Genomic DNA, 14,971 nt, shown 5'->3' with positions numbered 1-14,971 from the left:
GGGCATTTTAAAAGTAATGTAAACTATTGTGTCACATTTTATATACATAGATATGTCTTGATCTATATCTAAATACAGATATGTCTTGATCTATATCTAAATATATAAAATGATTGTAGGAGCTCATATTATAAGCTTTGTTTTAGTACAGTACTTTAAATATACTGGTATTTATTTTCAGTTACACTTCTGCACTGCTTCTTTCTAATGCAGAGCTTGATACGGACGTTGGTTGATAATAGCAAATGGAAAAAATTAATAAAGAATATTATTGTCTTATCATGCAATGTAGTAGGCATCCTGTGGCACTATTCTCTTACCCAACCTATTTACAGTACTGCTGAGTCCATTATCAATAAATATTACAGTATTTGTCTTACTCAGTTTTTCATGGCACCCAGCAACTCTTCAGGATCTGAGTCCTGTCACACGTGAGTTTCAATGAAGGAGTGTGTATGTGTCAGCATTGGTGCTGAGGATGCAATTTCAGAGGCTCCATTTTGAGATTTCACAGCAGCACTGTACTCACAAATGTCCAGGAAAAACTCATAGTTCTTTAGTTTCCAGTCTTTAAACTTCTTTGATGTTAAGTTGGGATCATCCAGAAGACTATTGATAACAGTAAGGTCCCCTTCCTTTGCCTATCAAATTCCAGAAAGACAAAATACATGTCAAAATGAAACTTATGCCACATTTTGTATTTTGTCACTTTATTCCTTCTTTCATTTTAATGCAAAGGGTTAGGGAAACTGCTATGGACATGTGAAACTTTCACCTACATTCAGGAGCTTAAAATGTGAGAACTCCATCACATGCCTATGAAGAGTGCCAAATTATTTACTTATTTATTTTCCTTAAGCTGGAACATGTTTGTTTTCAAGTGTTCTTCATTTCTTTGGACCTTAATTCTGAAGCTCCAAAGAAAGCCTCATCTATGGGAAACATTTATAATTTACTAGTTTATGTTGCTTACACACAAAATTAGTGATAAAGCCTTACTTTTAAAGTGCTCTTGAGAACTCTGATGTGGTGCAGCTTTTCATTGATAACTGGATCATTACATCGCTTTACAAAAGACTTGCGGAACTCCTGCTTGGTGGAAGGACGCTGCTCTCCAAACGCTGACAAACTGGCTTGTTCCAGGGATCTGTAGAGCTCTTGCAGACCATCTGGACTTTCTCCTATTTCTTTTACATTTTCTGAAAGAAAGTAAAGCCTAACAATCAACCTAATGGTTCAGGTGAAGGTTTTAAAATCAGCAAGTGATACTGCAACTTCAGGCATAACAGTCCTCTGATTTTTGTTTTGCTAAAACAAGAACATTTTGATCAGCCCCAAAGCTATGCTCTTAGCATTATATCCAAGCATTTAAAATATAAAATCGTGCTACATGTGTTTGCCAACATAAAACTGTTAAACCACAAAAATGGCAATACTGCTCTGGCTTTCAACAGCATTCAGAGGATCAGAACATCTGCAAAAGCTTACCTTCAGCACAGAAACTATTATGCCTTCTAATAGGAACTTTCTCTTCTAGCTTGTCATCTGTTCCTTCTATGGACTTTACATGGCCCTTACACCTCACATCTCTGTTTCGGGGAAGGCTTTGACTACGCTGCTGCTGTGGCCTGCTACGAGAGTTATGTCCCCTTTGACATTCCACCAAAGGGAAAGGCCCATCCTGCTCATAATTGTGTCGTCTCTGGACCGGTAGCGTTGCTTGTCTTCGTCTGTCTGGTGACATTCCAGGCTGGCCACTCATGTACTCTGCATCAGGAGGAACAGTCTGAAGAAAATGGAGCCCTGAACTGGTTAGTGGAGTTTCTATGAGATCCTGCCATGAGCGTCTCTCTCGGTAGGGAGGTCTGCATCCTGATGAGTGGGTGCTTCCTGCTACATCTTGCCGAGAATCCTCAGCAGAAGAATGAGAATATGTTGATTCACTTGAAAAGTGTCGACCTTGTTTGACTTCAGGGAACGGACTTGAGGAATTCACCTGAAGAGATACAAAAGCACCTGACGATAAAGCAATGGTTTAGACAGACCCAAGAAATGACTGTAGTGTAGAACATTATATGATATACACTAATAAAATGGTCTGATATGTGTGTTTTGATATGTCATAATATGAACCCCTGTAAACAGAATATAATTAGCAGTGAGAACCTTTATGCCAGTGCTATGTTTTAACCACTCCCTATTCTTGTTTTACACATTCTCTGCCCATGAGCAACTCCTGCTGGAAAGAACAGTATAATCCTGGTACAGATTTCCTGAAGACCCATCCAATTTGTGCTTGGTCCAGCAGTATGCTGTGAAGACAAGAAAGTCCTCAAAAGAAACCATAATTGGATTTCTTCATTTTAGGGAATAAGTATCCAGCCAAATAGGAAAAAACAAAACCAAACAACTTCAGCACCCAGAGGGACTGCTGAATTCTCACATTATTTTAGTTACTTCTGCTGGGTCTTTATATAATTTTAATTCCAAAACAAAGAGAAAGGCAAAAATGTGGAAAAACAGAAAGGGAGGGGCTTAACCTGTATCTCAGTTGATAAAACAGCATCACATGGGTGAAAATCAGTCTGAACTTCACCCATGTGATGCTGTTGTCTCAGTCACTCTTTCTTTGGTTCTGGCTGTGTGAGGATCGTGTCATTGACGCTGAAGAAAAATCTGAAAGAAAAATAGAGAACAGTCCTATCTGCACTTAGAAATACAGAGTAATTATCACAGCTTGTCTATGCTCCATATAATAGACATGTTCTTATTTGCTGCTAGAGCCTCTTCATATACAGAATGTTTTTGCACCTCAGTTATCAAAACCTGTCTGCACACAATATATTAGAAGTACTTTTATCAGCTCCTTCACATCTTATGACTATCAGAAGATACTGTCACTACTATGGTATTGTACACAATGCTTCATACCGTAAATAAGCCGTTGCCTCTAAAGATATGTTGCTTAAAAATATGTTTGTACTAGAACAGGATCACTCCTGAATGTGATCTATCTTAATCTCTAGCATCTGGTATCCAATATTCATACTCAGAAAGCAGTCTCAGTATCCCATCCACCACATTCTTTTCATATTCTGCAGAAAAGTCAGTATTTGACTATTAGTAGATACAGTCTCTCAAATCCTATAAAGGTCACATTCACAGTCTGGTGACATATCTGTGTAAGAGACATTTACCACAGCTTTTTTTTGCAATTGTATTGTTAAGGAAATATCTGGGTCTTGGTTTATGATGAACAGCAGTAATTTCATTCTTACAATGAGATTCATCTTTGCTCTGCCTTGATGACAATTAAATATTCCAAACCAAGGAAAATGCAAATAAAGACACATACATTTTGTGGTGACCTACTGTCAAATGCAGTATTTATAACTCACTGAGGGTGTTCGATGATAGCTGTCACATAGTGTTGAAGAGCCTTCCTGCTTCAGGGTCAAAGAGCCATCAATGTCATCCTGGTCGCTTTCACTCCAGTAATCTGCTAGCAAAGCATTCTGGGTTTCATTCATGTGCTTTACATACCATTAGCATGCAAAGGTAAACATTTCACAGTCACCTAGGCAGTCACTAAGGAGCAGACTCGTGAAAATGTGTGGCACATTGATATGTAGAACCACCATCAAAGGTTTTAGGACAGTGTTACAGAAAGCAGGATAGGCACCTAACTACCACCATATGTAAAAACCACCTTCTGATCACAGCTTTTCAAAGAGAAGCTTCATTCTAGATGTCGAAGGAAAGTTGAGCCTCAACACTTCGTTTCATTATCTCAGCATAACAGCTTCCACTGTGGGTAGTGGTGAAAGAGGCAAGGCTGGCACCTGAGCTCAGGAGATGCAAAACCAGTCCTAAAGCACAGTGACCTGTGCTTGTGATGTCTTCACTTGCTCCAAGGTGATGAGCAAACCCGATGGCTGCAACTGGGGAGGTCATACATACCTCACCCTCAGCCTTGCATTTTCCTTATTGCTGGTTTTAAACAGTTTCAAGAATGTTTGCTTAGGATTTTATTTTCCCTGATGGTGGCAGCAGTAAATACAGTGCTTCAAGGATAGGGATTCTTAAGAAAATTGATATTTTAAAAGATATGGCTAATAAAGAAGACAGTTATGACATCTCCAACTTTGTTCAAACAATGAACAGGTATGTACTCTCTGCTTTTTTCTCCCCATTATATCTGAAGCATTACCTTCATCTGGATGAATATCCTTGTCATCAGGTGTGTAACCAATTGCTGCGAGCCCCAAACGATTCATCCATCTAATAGAATAAAAAATGAGTAAGACAGATACTTAAAAGGAACATTTAGTGTAAATCCTAACACATTCTTAACATCTGGAAAAGTCAGAGACAATGCTTAGCCCAGAAACTGAACACTGTTAAAATCATGATTCAGCTATGTTCAGTGGTTAATTATTTCAAGTGAGGGATGTTCCAGTTCAAGTACAATGCAGCTGTACCTCTGGGCTTCTGTTCACATCTGCTGGAGGATGTTTGTCAAACGGAGTATCAGACCCATTGCATTTTATTCTGCTGCATAGAGAACTGAAGAATCATGACATCAAGTCTTCCTTACATCATCAAGACAATATGAATCATATGCACTACACTCTAACTTTAGCACTGACTGAATGGAAGTTTAGAATAGTCTGTGTAGAACAGAGAGCATCCAGCTCAATCTCCACATCAAGCAGACTCAAATCCTCTCTAAGCTGCATCTGCAAACTGTTTGTGTGGAGTGGTTTCCAGAGGCATTGCATAAAGGAGCACATTGCATTTATTCTGATTGCTACTTATATTAATTTCAGGAACTTAACCTGAATTGCAAAAATGCTATCAAATAAAACAGAGTTATGAAAATAATTGTATGAAGATCTCTATTAGGAAATAAGTTGTGTTAAATGTGTAGGATCAAAAACCTAAATCTGACAGTGAGAGTATTCCACTGGTTATTTGCTACTCTAGATTCATACTACTCTAGGTTCATACTGCTGGTGATGTAAATGCCTAGGCTTGTTGAGCTGTGATATCAATATTATTTTGCTTTGATTTTTTCGCATGAAATCTTAGGTTTCTGAAACAAGAGTTGGAATGTTGGAAATACATCAATATTTGCATTTTACATTGGATGTTGTGGTTTCTTTGTTCCAAAATTAATCAGTTTGGACAAAAAATAAGCTTGTTTCATTAGGAAAATACCTAGTATATTTTGTATATGGTATAGTGAGCTTTGGGGAAAATACCCGTAGAGTTTTTTTTACATAACATTACTAGATGTCTATAAAATATATAATTGAAAGACAACAGAAAAGGAAATGAACACACAGAAGGGAGAGCCACTTCTTAATATTAAGCAAATTGAAAATCAAGAATTGCCCTATTTTCATTAACAAGGAAATATAACCAAAGAGAAGAGCCCTATTAATAGACATCTGCAATGATGGGGATGCATACTGAACTGTTCCCTTCACAGTGACTAAAGTATTTACTATGTTATCCATTTCCTGGTATGTTTCCTGGTAATCTCCAGAAGCAGTTCTTTTTTCCTTAACATTGCAACATGAAATTTGTTAATAATTATGTTCTTTGTTAGTGAATCTTATAATGACAAAAATACCTTTCAAAAGCTTCAAGAAAGACATAAGCAAACAATACCTAGTACAAGGGCAAGTTTTTTTGCAGATTAAAACAGTGTAATTCTTTCCCACTTGAACAGAAAAAAGCTCCTAAGGATATATGTGAATGTGTTATTGATTTAATAGTACAGTAGATGGAAGGTGGCATACACAGTAGGGAGGCAAGATGAGATGGATGAGTGAACTCTCCACTAAAAATAGCTCGCAGCTCAGCATCTATTGATCTCCTGGTCTAAGCAACACTTGGCAGTTGCTCAGAGCAATGATCTTAATCTGTAATATTGGATATAACACTGACTCATTTCATGGCCTTCAGCAAATCATTCTACATATGTTACAACTTTCTTAGGTATCCAAAGGGGACAGCAACATTTACTTCTCACAAGGAATTGTTGTAGGGTTTAATTGAGTTGCAAAACTATGAACATATAAAGATTGTACAATAATATTGTTTTGCATTTCAGTATTAGAACAGAAGCGAGCAGGTTGGAAATAGAAATGGAAATGCTGATTAGTTTTCACAAGGGCAGGGTTAGAACTGCTTACAGAGAGATTGTTTGCATTGGCATATCAATAACTTATCTCTATCACAAAAGAAGGAAATTGCAAGTGGATTAACAGGTTTGCAGAAAAGATTTTCTACAGTGCTCCCCAGTCTAATTTCATTCCACAAACAGCATGCTGATCACTTGACATTCTCTTGAAAGATGTATTCTTTATTGCAGCAATTGAAATGACATCATCCCCTTGCTCATTATTAAGCATTTGTATGCACTATTCTTTCAACTGTTGTTCCTGAATTTCTAAACTCATTAGCACTGGAACAGAATAGTTTTAGTCATTCTTTACCGTATGCCTTTGGCAATTAAGCAGGATGCCTGAGCATCTTCAGCTAAGGTTCTGCTTACGCACCAGTGATAAATGAAGGCTCATTACTATTTTCAAAGTTAAAGCAGATTCAGCTGTTTTGGTGGTCAGTGCATGGAAATTTATATTGTCTAAAATTTCTTGCCAGATTTATCTTGTTGCTCATTGTTAATTGGAGATTCTTTAGATCTTGGAAGCATATATATAGATAACAGTCAAAGTGTTAATCTTCAAGAGAACATGGATATTCTTGGCATACACAGAGTATCAGCTTTATTCATATGGTCTCCAATGCAACTTCTCTAATGCTGCTCAGATTTTTCTCTTCTAGAGGGCCAGAAGATCCCCAGCTATAGTTACAAGTACTTTCTTACTTCATTTTAGCACAATTCAGAGTCAGCTCTTTGTCAAGACAACAAAAAAGGTTATCTGATGACATTCAGTGGCTTATAATGATAAAATCTCTTCTGATAAGAGAAAAAGAATCTTAATTTGAGGTTTTGTGTGTTTTAAAAAAGCATGGGTGAATGTTTTTGAGGTTAATCAGCAGTTATAGAAGTGCTAAGATTACACAACCTTTTCTTGCAGTTAACATCAAATGCAAGCTCAGTTCAAAGGAAACCTATGTAAACTTGATGAATTTACTTGATGAGCAAACCACTTCCATTTTCAATGAAACAGGCAGTCAAGGTTATAAAAAGTTCTCTGTGGAAAGCTTAGGAACTCAGCTATTTGGATCTGAACTCTTCATTGAATGCCTTGTAGGAGTATGTGTCAGAACTGGACTCTACAGTGTAGATGACTGTGCTTAATTGAAGGTCATGCAATGCAAGACTCTATGCTGTGCCTGACAAGCAGCAATAGTGAAAAAGAATCATTTATCTAATTTAGTTCATATAGCTATATCCCTAATAGCTCTTTGAACTTCATGTGATCTCAGAAAGACATGAGATACTCTGGCAGGTACATGAACAGCACTCTTAAGTGCATGTCTCTATGTATCTTGCCCCCCTGAGGCAGAAAGTTGGACTCCTCCCCAAAAGTCTGCCTTTCTTCTTTGATGATTTCAAATATGTTGTTTTGATAGTTAAACAAAGAGCATTTTCCACTGAATCAGTTGTGATGACATGGAGCTGTACTAAACATCTCAAGGATGCTTTGCTACAACATTTTGATGCAAGGAATAGTGATGGACTAAGGAAAGGGTTAAGAGTTTTCTTCAAACTATATATTGATTGTCTTAGTATAGGGAACAGGTATGTTCTTGCTCTTGTTAGTTAAACTATAATCCAGAATAGAATAGGTAACCAAAACACGTTTAAAATCAGGGACCCTATTCCCTCAAGAAGATGAATGTCTGACAGGAACTTGTTTCAGCTAGTCTCTAAAAGACTTGAGATTGCCAACTGGGGAAACTGTGCCAAAGGTGAAAAGTACACTTCTTACTTCATCCAGAAGACCCCGGCCCAATGGCAGTGCACAGGCACAGAGGGGAAGGGAATGGTATTAATGAGTTCTTGGAGCTAACTATAATAATCTCCTCCTATGCTTGTGAAATCTGATGAATATATATGTTTGTGTGTAATAAATAACCAGCTTGTTGAGCTCTCGGTGTGCGAGTTAGGAGGAGCAAACCCCCTCACACCTGGCGCCCAATAGGCAACCTGTGAGTTGTGAAGTTCTAGTCTGTAAATCAATTTTACTTTCAACATTGTGCAACATCTCTATAAGATGTGGTATCTGTCTTACCGAGGTACGTTGTAACAATTTACAAGGGACAAACACGTGTATTATATTGAGTGTAACTTATTGAACAAAATGCAAGAAAAGATAAGCTTCAAGTGTTGTCATCTAAATACATAAGTGAGTTTTGTACTTGTCTCAATGGTTTAAACTTTAAATAAATCAGACTTGACTTTAATTAATTCTGTTAATTAGAAACAGGCACTGTTGTCATTGCTTTGGGATAAAATAGAGTTGCATGATAGGTAGTTAAGTTAAATTTACTGAGTTAATTCTGGTTAGTACCAGGGGATTACAGCCCCGGGTGTCTTTTGGGAGTCTGATTCTATCCCCAGGCCTGGCAAGCGATGATTACAAAGACACTGAGGGCAATGATGAACTAAGTAGCTGTTGCAATAATCAAAACTTGGTACAGAAGAGTGATTCATGCTTGAAATGCCCTGAATTGTCAGGAGCACATTCTCTTACTGATAAAAACACTGGAAAAGGCTGAAGAGGACCAAAGAACTGGGGAAACAATTTTGCATAGCTTCACTGTCCTAACACACTGCATTAAAAATGAGTGCTGTTACTCATTGTACAAATGCAGGAAGTTTCTCTTTAGTGCCTCTTATAATTTACCCTTGCTGAGTGTGGAGATGAGCTGGTCCAAGGTCAGTGTGAGGTTCTGGGACTGAAGGCAATGATAGTTTTCATAGTGGCATCACACTTTACCTACTTGGCTATTCCTTCCTACAGTTTAGAGTGAAATAGCATGGGTAAAAAAGCCAAACCAACTTGGACAATCTCAGTTATAACAAATTTCAGAGAACAGTTACATTTAGTGCATGAGAATGAAAACCAGAGGCAAAAGGGTAACCATTTTTTAAAGAAAGAGGCGTGAGTCTGTAATTTCTAAGGTTATAGTAAAACCATTCCATAAATTCCTGGAGAACAGGTCATGAAATAGTGAGTTGAAGTATGTTGAACCATGTTGAAGTATGGTTCAAGTTCTGTATTTCCTTTCTTTCTTGCATCTTTTCATCAATTGGTACTTGTATGTTGTCTTGGGCTTGTGCAATAAATATGTCAGTGCAGGAAAATATCTTTCTTCTCTTTTGAGATTGCATCTACACTTCACGTAATTTAATTAAAAGGAAAAAAACCAAAACTATAGTGAAAGTTAAATTTGACTTAATCAAGTTTTTAAGTCTATTAAAAATAGATTCCCTTGAACTACTTATTTCATACATAGAATTTATTCCCTGCAATTTATATTTAATTTCCAATTAAAAACTTAGTATTCCTTTTTCTATTTTCTTTCATGGGGGTAATCGGATTCTAGAATCCTTTTTTTTTTTGTAATACAAAACTGTATTTTTAACTGATTTAATTGTTTTTGTACTTGCTATGCTGGCTTCTTGCTGACCAGTCTCTCTTACTGGACACCTAAAAAAGAAATCAGTAAATTTCCCATATTGGTTCCTAAGGTACATTCTTTTCAGTGTTTTCTAACGTTATACTGTTAACATATTCATTTAACAGAATAAAGGTTCCTGTAGTAGGTATGGCTAAAATGATGCCTTGATTTTCCTCAACACAAAAAGAAGCCCCAAAATGTAGCCGACGTCTCACAGTGAAATACAGCACTAAGCAGAGTCTTCTCAATGAGCTCATCTCTCCAAACATATCAGCTCTTAGCAGCCTGTATTTCTGCTATTGTATTTGTCACAGTTGCTGGAATTTGTTAGGTAAATTCATTCACGACTAAACTGCAAGTACTTTCTTATTTAATCCTTTGACACGACTCTGTTGATCTTGTTTCCTGCATTGTCTTCTTAGATTTGTCAGGCTGGAAGAAAATGAAAAAGCCCCAGACAGCTTCAGAGCTGGCAAGTGAACCATGGCAGTTTGTGCCCTCCGTGCATATGCATCTACTTCATCCACTTAATGGGATTTTTGACTTCTCCCTGTCAGCCAGCTGCACTACTATGCCTTTGTAGTCAGAAGGCTGGTACTTAAAGGTACGGAAGCTGATACTTATAGGAATCTGTTAAGATGACAGTAAGATATTTTCTTCATTAGTCAAATGTGGCTTCTGGATTTTACTCTTCTGTAGCCTTGTACTATTGGATTTACCATGTTATTCTGTATAACTCACCAAACATTTTGGGCATTCAAGTACTGGCTGCTGCACTTGCCTACAGCTTCCTCTGCTGACTGTGACATTATATATCCTTCAGCATGTGCAGCCACATAGTGTTCTCCAGATCTTACCAAAGTACGAGGGAGAGATGTAAAGCTGTAAAAGTGCTTGGCCCAAAAGAAAGCTTTGAAGACATGAAATATTCTTTATGAGCAAGAGAACTGAGTTTAGTATGGTCTGAAAAGGTATGAGTGGGGTTTTTTTGGGTTTTAGAGGGCAACTTTTGTAAGAATGGGATGATTTACTTGTGAAATTATATAATTTTACTTCCACATATTCTTATTCCACATATTCATATTCCAGAAATTAGATCATATAGGCCAAACAATTCTGTTAAATGCCTGGCTTATTTAATTATATATATATTACTTATTTTCATTACTAAGAACTTGAGGTGTTGCAGTGTTAACTTCTTATCTCCAGCACAACATCACAATATGTGACTGTGAAGCAGGTGCATTCATCACTGAGAGGTACAGCACTGCAATCACAAAAATCTGCTATATTAAATGCAGTTAAACTGTTTAACTCTCAGAAGAACTATACTAATTCACAATGATACTATTTACAGCAGAATCTGATTAAGTTAATTTTGTAATATGAATTAGTACAGAAAGACAATGCAAATTCTAACTCCTACACATTAGGGATAAATTCATACCTGAATGCTGATTTGGATTGGGTATTGGATAATTGTAATTGTTTACTGCAAACTCCTTAGAGCTATGCTATAAGCAACTGGTTCTCAAACTGTATTAACTGGAAAAGAGTATTTCACAAGTCTGTTGTAAGTAGTCCATAAATCACAGAAAGGAGGAGTTAGGTGACTAGCCAGGAAAAGGAGATTTTAAAGATGTACAGCCATGTACTTACACTTCTTGGTGTAGTATTTTCCAAAACATAAAAAGGTAGCTCCACTATTGCACTGTTCACTCCCATATACAGTGATTGAAACAGCTCTCTGGGGCCTGCAGCTAATTCTGATCAGAAAATTGTTTTACTGGTGCTGCAACTTACGAGCTTTTATGTGAGAACATTAAATTAGAGGAGTGAAGTGGCCTTGGGCATGGACTGTTTTTCCTGGATTTGAAACAAGTTTATAGGAACATAAAGGAAGAAGGAGAGAACACGCTGTTTATGTTTACTTACACCACCACTGGGAATCTCCATTTCAGGGATTCTTATTTGAAACTACCTTTCATGTTCTGCAGAATGATCTCTTTTCATTGGGAAAGGAACTGGGGAGCAAGAGGTCTTTAATAACAATTCAGCTCTATTTATTAAAGAACTGTTTAATTAGGGCAGACAGATCTGACATGATTACTCTCCTGCTCACTTCTCAAGGAACTCTTGGTTATAAGATGGGCAATGTATAACAGGAGCATGGCTCTGAAATTTTTACTTGCTGAGATATCTTCTTAGCTGCTACCTTATTGGTAAGTGAAGATTCAAAGTAAGATAGAACTGTAAAAGATGTATTAATACTTTTAATTATTTAACTGGCTCACCATCTTCTAATATTAACTGGCTCACCATCAAATCAGATGTTACTGATCTATCAAAGAAACCAAAAAGATCTTGTTTGCCAAGATCTATCAAAGAAACTAAAATGCCCAAAATTTAAAGAAGACATAAAAATCAAAAGAGATATGCATCCTGAACTTGACTTATTATCAATATAGATTTAATTCAGATTACTTCAATTTTCAGAGTTTCCTTTTAAGAGAAATATTGTGTTATAATCTTTCAGCTGTTTACCTGAAAAATACTGGGAGCAACCCAGTAGCAGATATTTGTTCTATTGTTTTTGAATGAATGCAAAGGTTTATGGAAGTTATTAATATTGCAAAGTTAACCCAGTTATACAAATCAAATGTGATCAAGTTATTGAGCATAAAATACAAACTTTTCTAAATTTAACATTTGGAGTCCATAAGGAGATTTTAAATGGACTGCAGTGCACACGTCAATCACATGCAAGTTTTAAGTAAAGTAGATATTGTAAACCAGCTAAATATTAAATTCAGTGCTTGTTTCCTTAGGAGTATTAAAGCCATGAACAGGTTACGCATGATATAATAATAGATGAAGCACTTCTGGGAAATAAGGCTTTTAACAAGCTTGGAGCACCCTGTGACCATGGCAAGCAAAAGATGAGCTCATCAATTTCATTATTAATTCATTCCTAAGAACACAACTGCGCTCATGTAAGATCTGACAAAACAGCATGAGCATTAATTTTGCAAAGCTAAGTCTGTCTGCACCATACAACACAGCAGGCAAAATTCAGCTGCAAAGGAGTGACTCTACCTGCTACATACAAATCAATTACTACCCATTGGTATACAGTTCTTTCAACAGCAACGTGGTAATAAAGGCAGGTTACAATATTCTGGAGTGGAAAAAACTATTAAACAGTGAATGTGAAGTAGGAAACTCTAAAAACAGCTGTTCAAACAAAACCTGGTGGCAAACACAGTTAAGAAAGGGTGTATGTTCCCCACACGGTGAATAAAGAGATGCTGTGCTCCTCTCCGTATTAAAACTCCTTTACTTTTCAGCATGAAAGCTCTACCATTCTACCAGCATAGAAAATCCAGTTAAATCTTGTGGTGGCTGCAGGAGTGTGAGATGCCCTTTTTCCTTAGATATTTGCTGGGAAGACAGAGATTTGTGAAATTAGTATTTCAAGTGCATTTTGTATCTATGAATCTTGCTTATCAGTTTTTGAATGTCACACAGAATATCTTGAAGAAGGAATTCCAGGAAGCATTTAAAAGCTGCAAGGGATGCCCCAGAGGCAGCATGGTAATCCACCATTTGGATTGGAGAATGAATTCCAATTACTCTACAAGAACAGCATTTCTGAAGGAAAAATAGGGCAAATAATACTTCAAAAGGCGTTCACTTTTTGTCTTCTCCCATGGGAATCAGTCCCCAAAAAGTCAGGAAAAAGGCTCTCAAGAATTCATACTAAATGATATGAAATGATAGTATGATATGAAGATATATCCTGGTACCTTCCCAATGAAAGCTGTAAACTCTCATAAAGAAGACCTCATTAGCTCCCTGTAGAAAAATCCATTGATATTGTAGGAGCAGTTTATCGAATGTATGTCAAGACTCCTTGCATCAGAGCATTTTATGGTATAATAGGAAGACATGATCAATTGCACTTCAGCAAATGATAGCTGTCAAAGTAGCTAAAATCAAGGGAGGGACAATGCACAGTAAAAATAGCAGAACATCCTCACTTCAATTTTGGACCAAAGAAATCTCAGCCATATCACATAAATGAACAATGGAACATTATTAACATTGGAGACAATATGTTTCAGCAAATTTATATCCTAAAAATGACAGCTAGTCACAATGAGATACTCTGGATAACTGAACCTCAGCATCATCCTCATCAGTGGATGATGAACTGGCCTCAACTCTTTCAATACAGCCAATCTTACACATCAATACACTATTTCCTGAAGGACTTCATAAGCCACAGGATATAAATGCTCAATTTAAAAATCATTTTTAGACATTAGTATTGCAAAGGAAAAGATCCAACTGCATTCTAAAGTAATTCAGTCTTTCTAAGTCTGCGAACAGAAAAAACTAACTAAACCTCAAAGTTTGAGACATCTATGTGAGGAAATATTCAAGGCTTCAGAACACCCTAACATTGTCCCATGTGTCCTTGCTTCCTACCTCAGATGGGAATAAACAAATTAGTGAAGTAACAGGAGGAGGTAGAACATTTGACTCTGCCTTTGAGGGCAGAGAGTTGCTGTCCCACCTTTATCTAACCTCTGCCTTCATCACTGAACCACAAAATAGAAACACAGAGTAATTTAGGTTAGAAGAGACCCCAGGAGGTTGTCTGTTCCCACTCCCCACCCACAGCAAGGCCAACTTTGATGTTGGATCAGGTTGTTCAGGGCCTTGTCCAGGCAAGTTTTGAATGTCCTCCCAGCACATCCAAGGGCATTTAAAAGCACACAGTAATGCCAAAAATAGAACTTTCCTAGCCCTGTGCCTTGTGGGGAGAGTGATGTGATGAGACCAACAGAACTAACTTTCCAAACACATCTTTGCCACATTTTGACATGTAGCACGACAGAAAATTTCAGCAAAGTGAGTCACACAGTATGTATTAGAATTAATGGAGAACTACGTGGACTAAGTACCGAGAACACTATCAATCAGCATGTCACCATGTTCCAAGAGTGTATTTCTATGTGAGATGAAATATCATTTTCAATTATTGGAGTGCCATGATAAAGAGGGAACATAACTTACCTATTCATTTCTTCGAGGCAGTCTGTTGCAAAGTAGAAGCTCTTTATTTTGGGGTGGCATGCTTTGAAGGCACTATGGAATAAACACAAATAAAAATACCTTTTATTTCAGACAGTTTGTCTATGAATATGGAAGACTGACCTGCTCTATGATTCTTTCTCATGTTAGGGGTTTCGTAGCCATTTTGAACCTTCAGTCTGTATCTTACTGGATTAAATGATAG

At 37.1% G+C, this 14,971-nt stretch overlaps 1 protein-coding gene across 1 annotated transcript in view; it reads right to left on the bottom strand.

The window, feature by feature from the left end:
* Positions 1-425: 425 nt before the first annotated feature.
* The window catches only part of LOC101877319 (connector enhancer of kinase suppressor of ras 2-like), a 182,540-nt gene continuing 167,994 nt past the window's right edge, over positions 426-14,971 (bottom strand). The window contains exons 19-24 of the mRNA XM_034064033.1: positions 14,749-14,820; positions 4,211-4,281; positions 3,399-3,502; positions 1,489-1,996; positions 1,000-1,199; positions 426-641 (exon numbers count right to left, since the gene is read on the bottom strand). Of these exons, the coding sequence (XP_033919924.1) occupies positions 426-641; positions 1,000-1,199; positions 1,489-1,996; positions 3,399-3,502; positions 4,211-4,281; positions 14,749-14,820 (1,171 nt within the window). The remainder of the gene's footprint in view (positions 642-999; positions 1,200-1,488; positions 1,997-3,398; positions 3,503-4,210; positions 4,282-14,748; positions 14,821-14,971) is intronic.

The sequence above is a fragment of the Melopsittacus undulatus genome, chromosome 6 (genome assembly GCF_012275295.1).
Source record: "Melopsittacus undulatus isolate bMelUnd1 chromosome 6, bMelUnd1.mat.Z, whole genome shotgun sequence".
In the NCBI taxonomy this organism is placed as follows: Eukaryota; Metazoa; Chordata; class Aves; order Psittaciformes; family Psittaculidae; genus Melopsittacus; species Melopsittacus undulatus.
The sequence above is the reverse complement of the archived record's forward strand: the minus strand, read 5'-3'. Positions and strand labels throughout refer to the sequence as shown.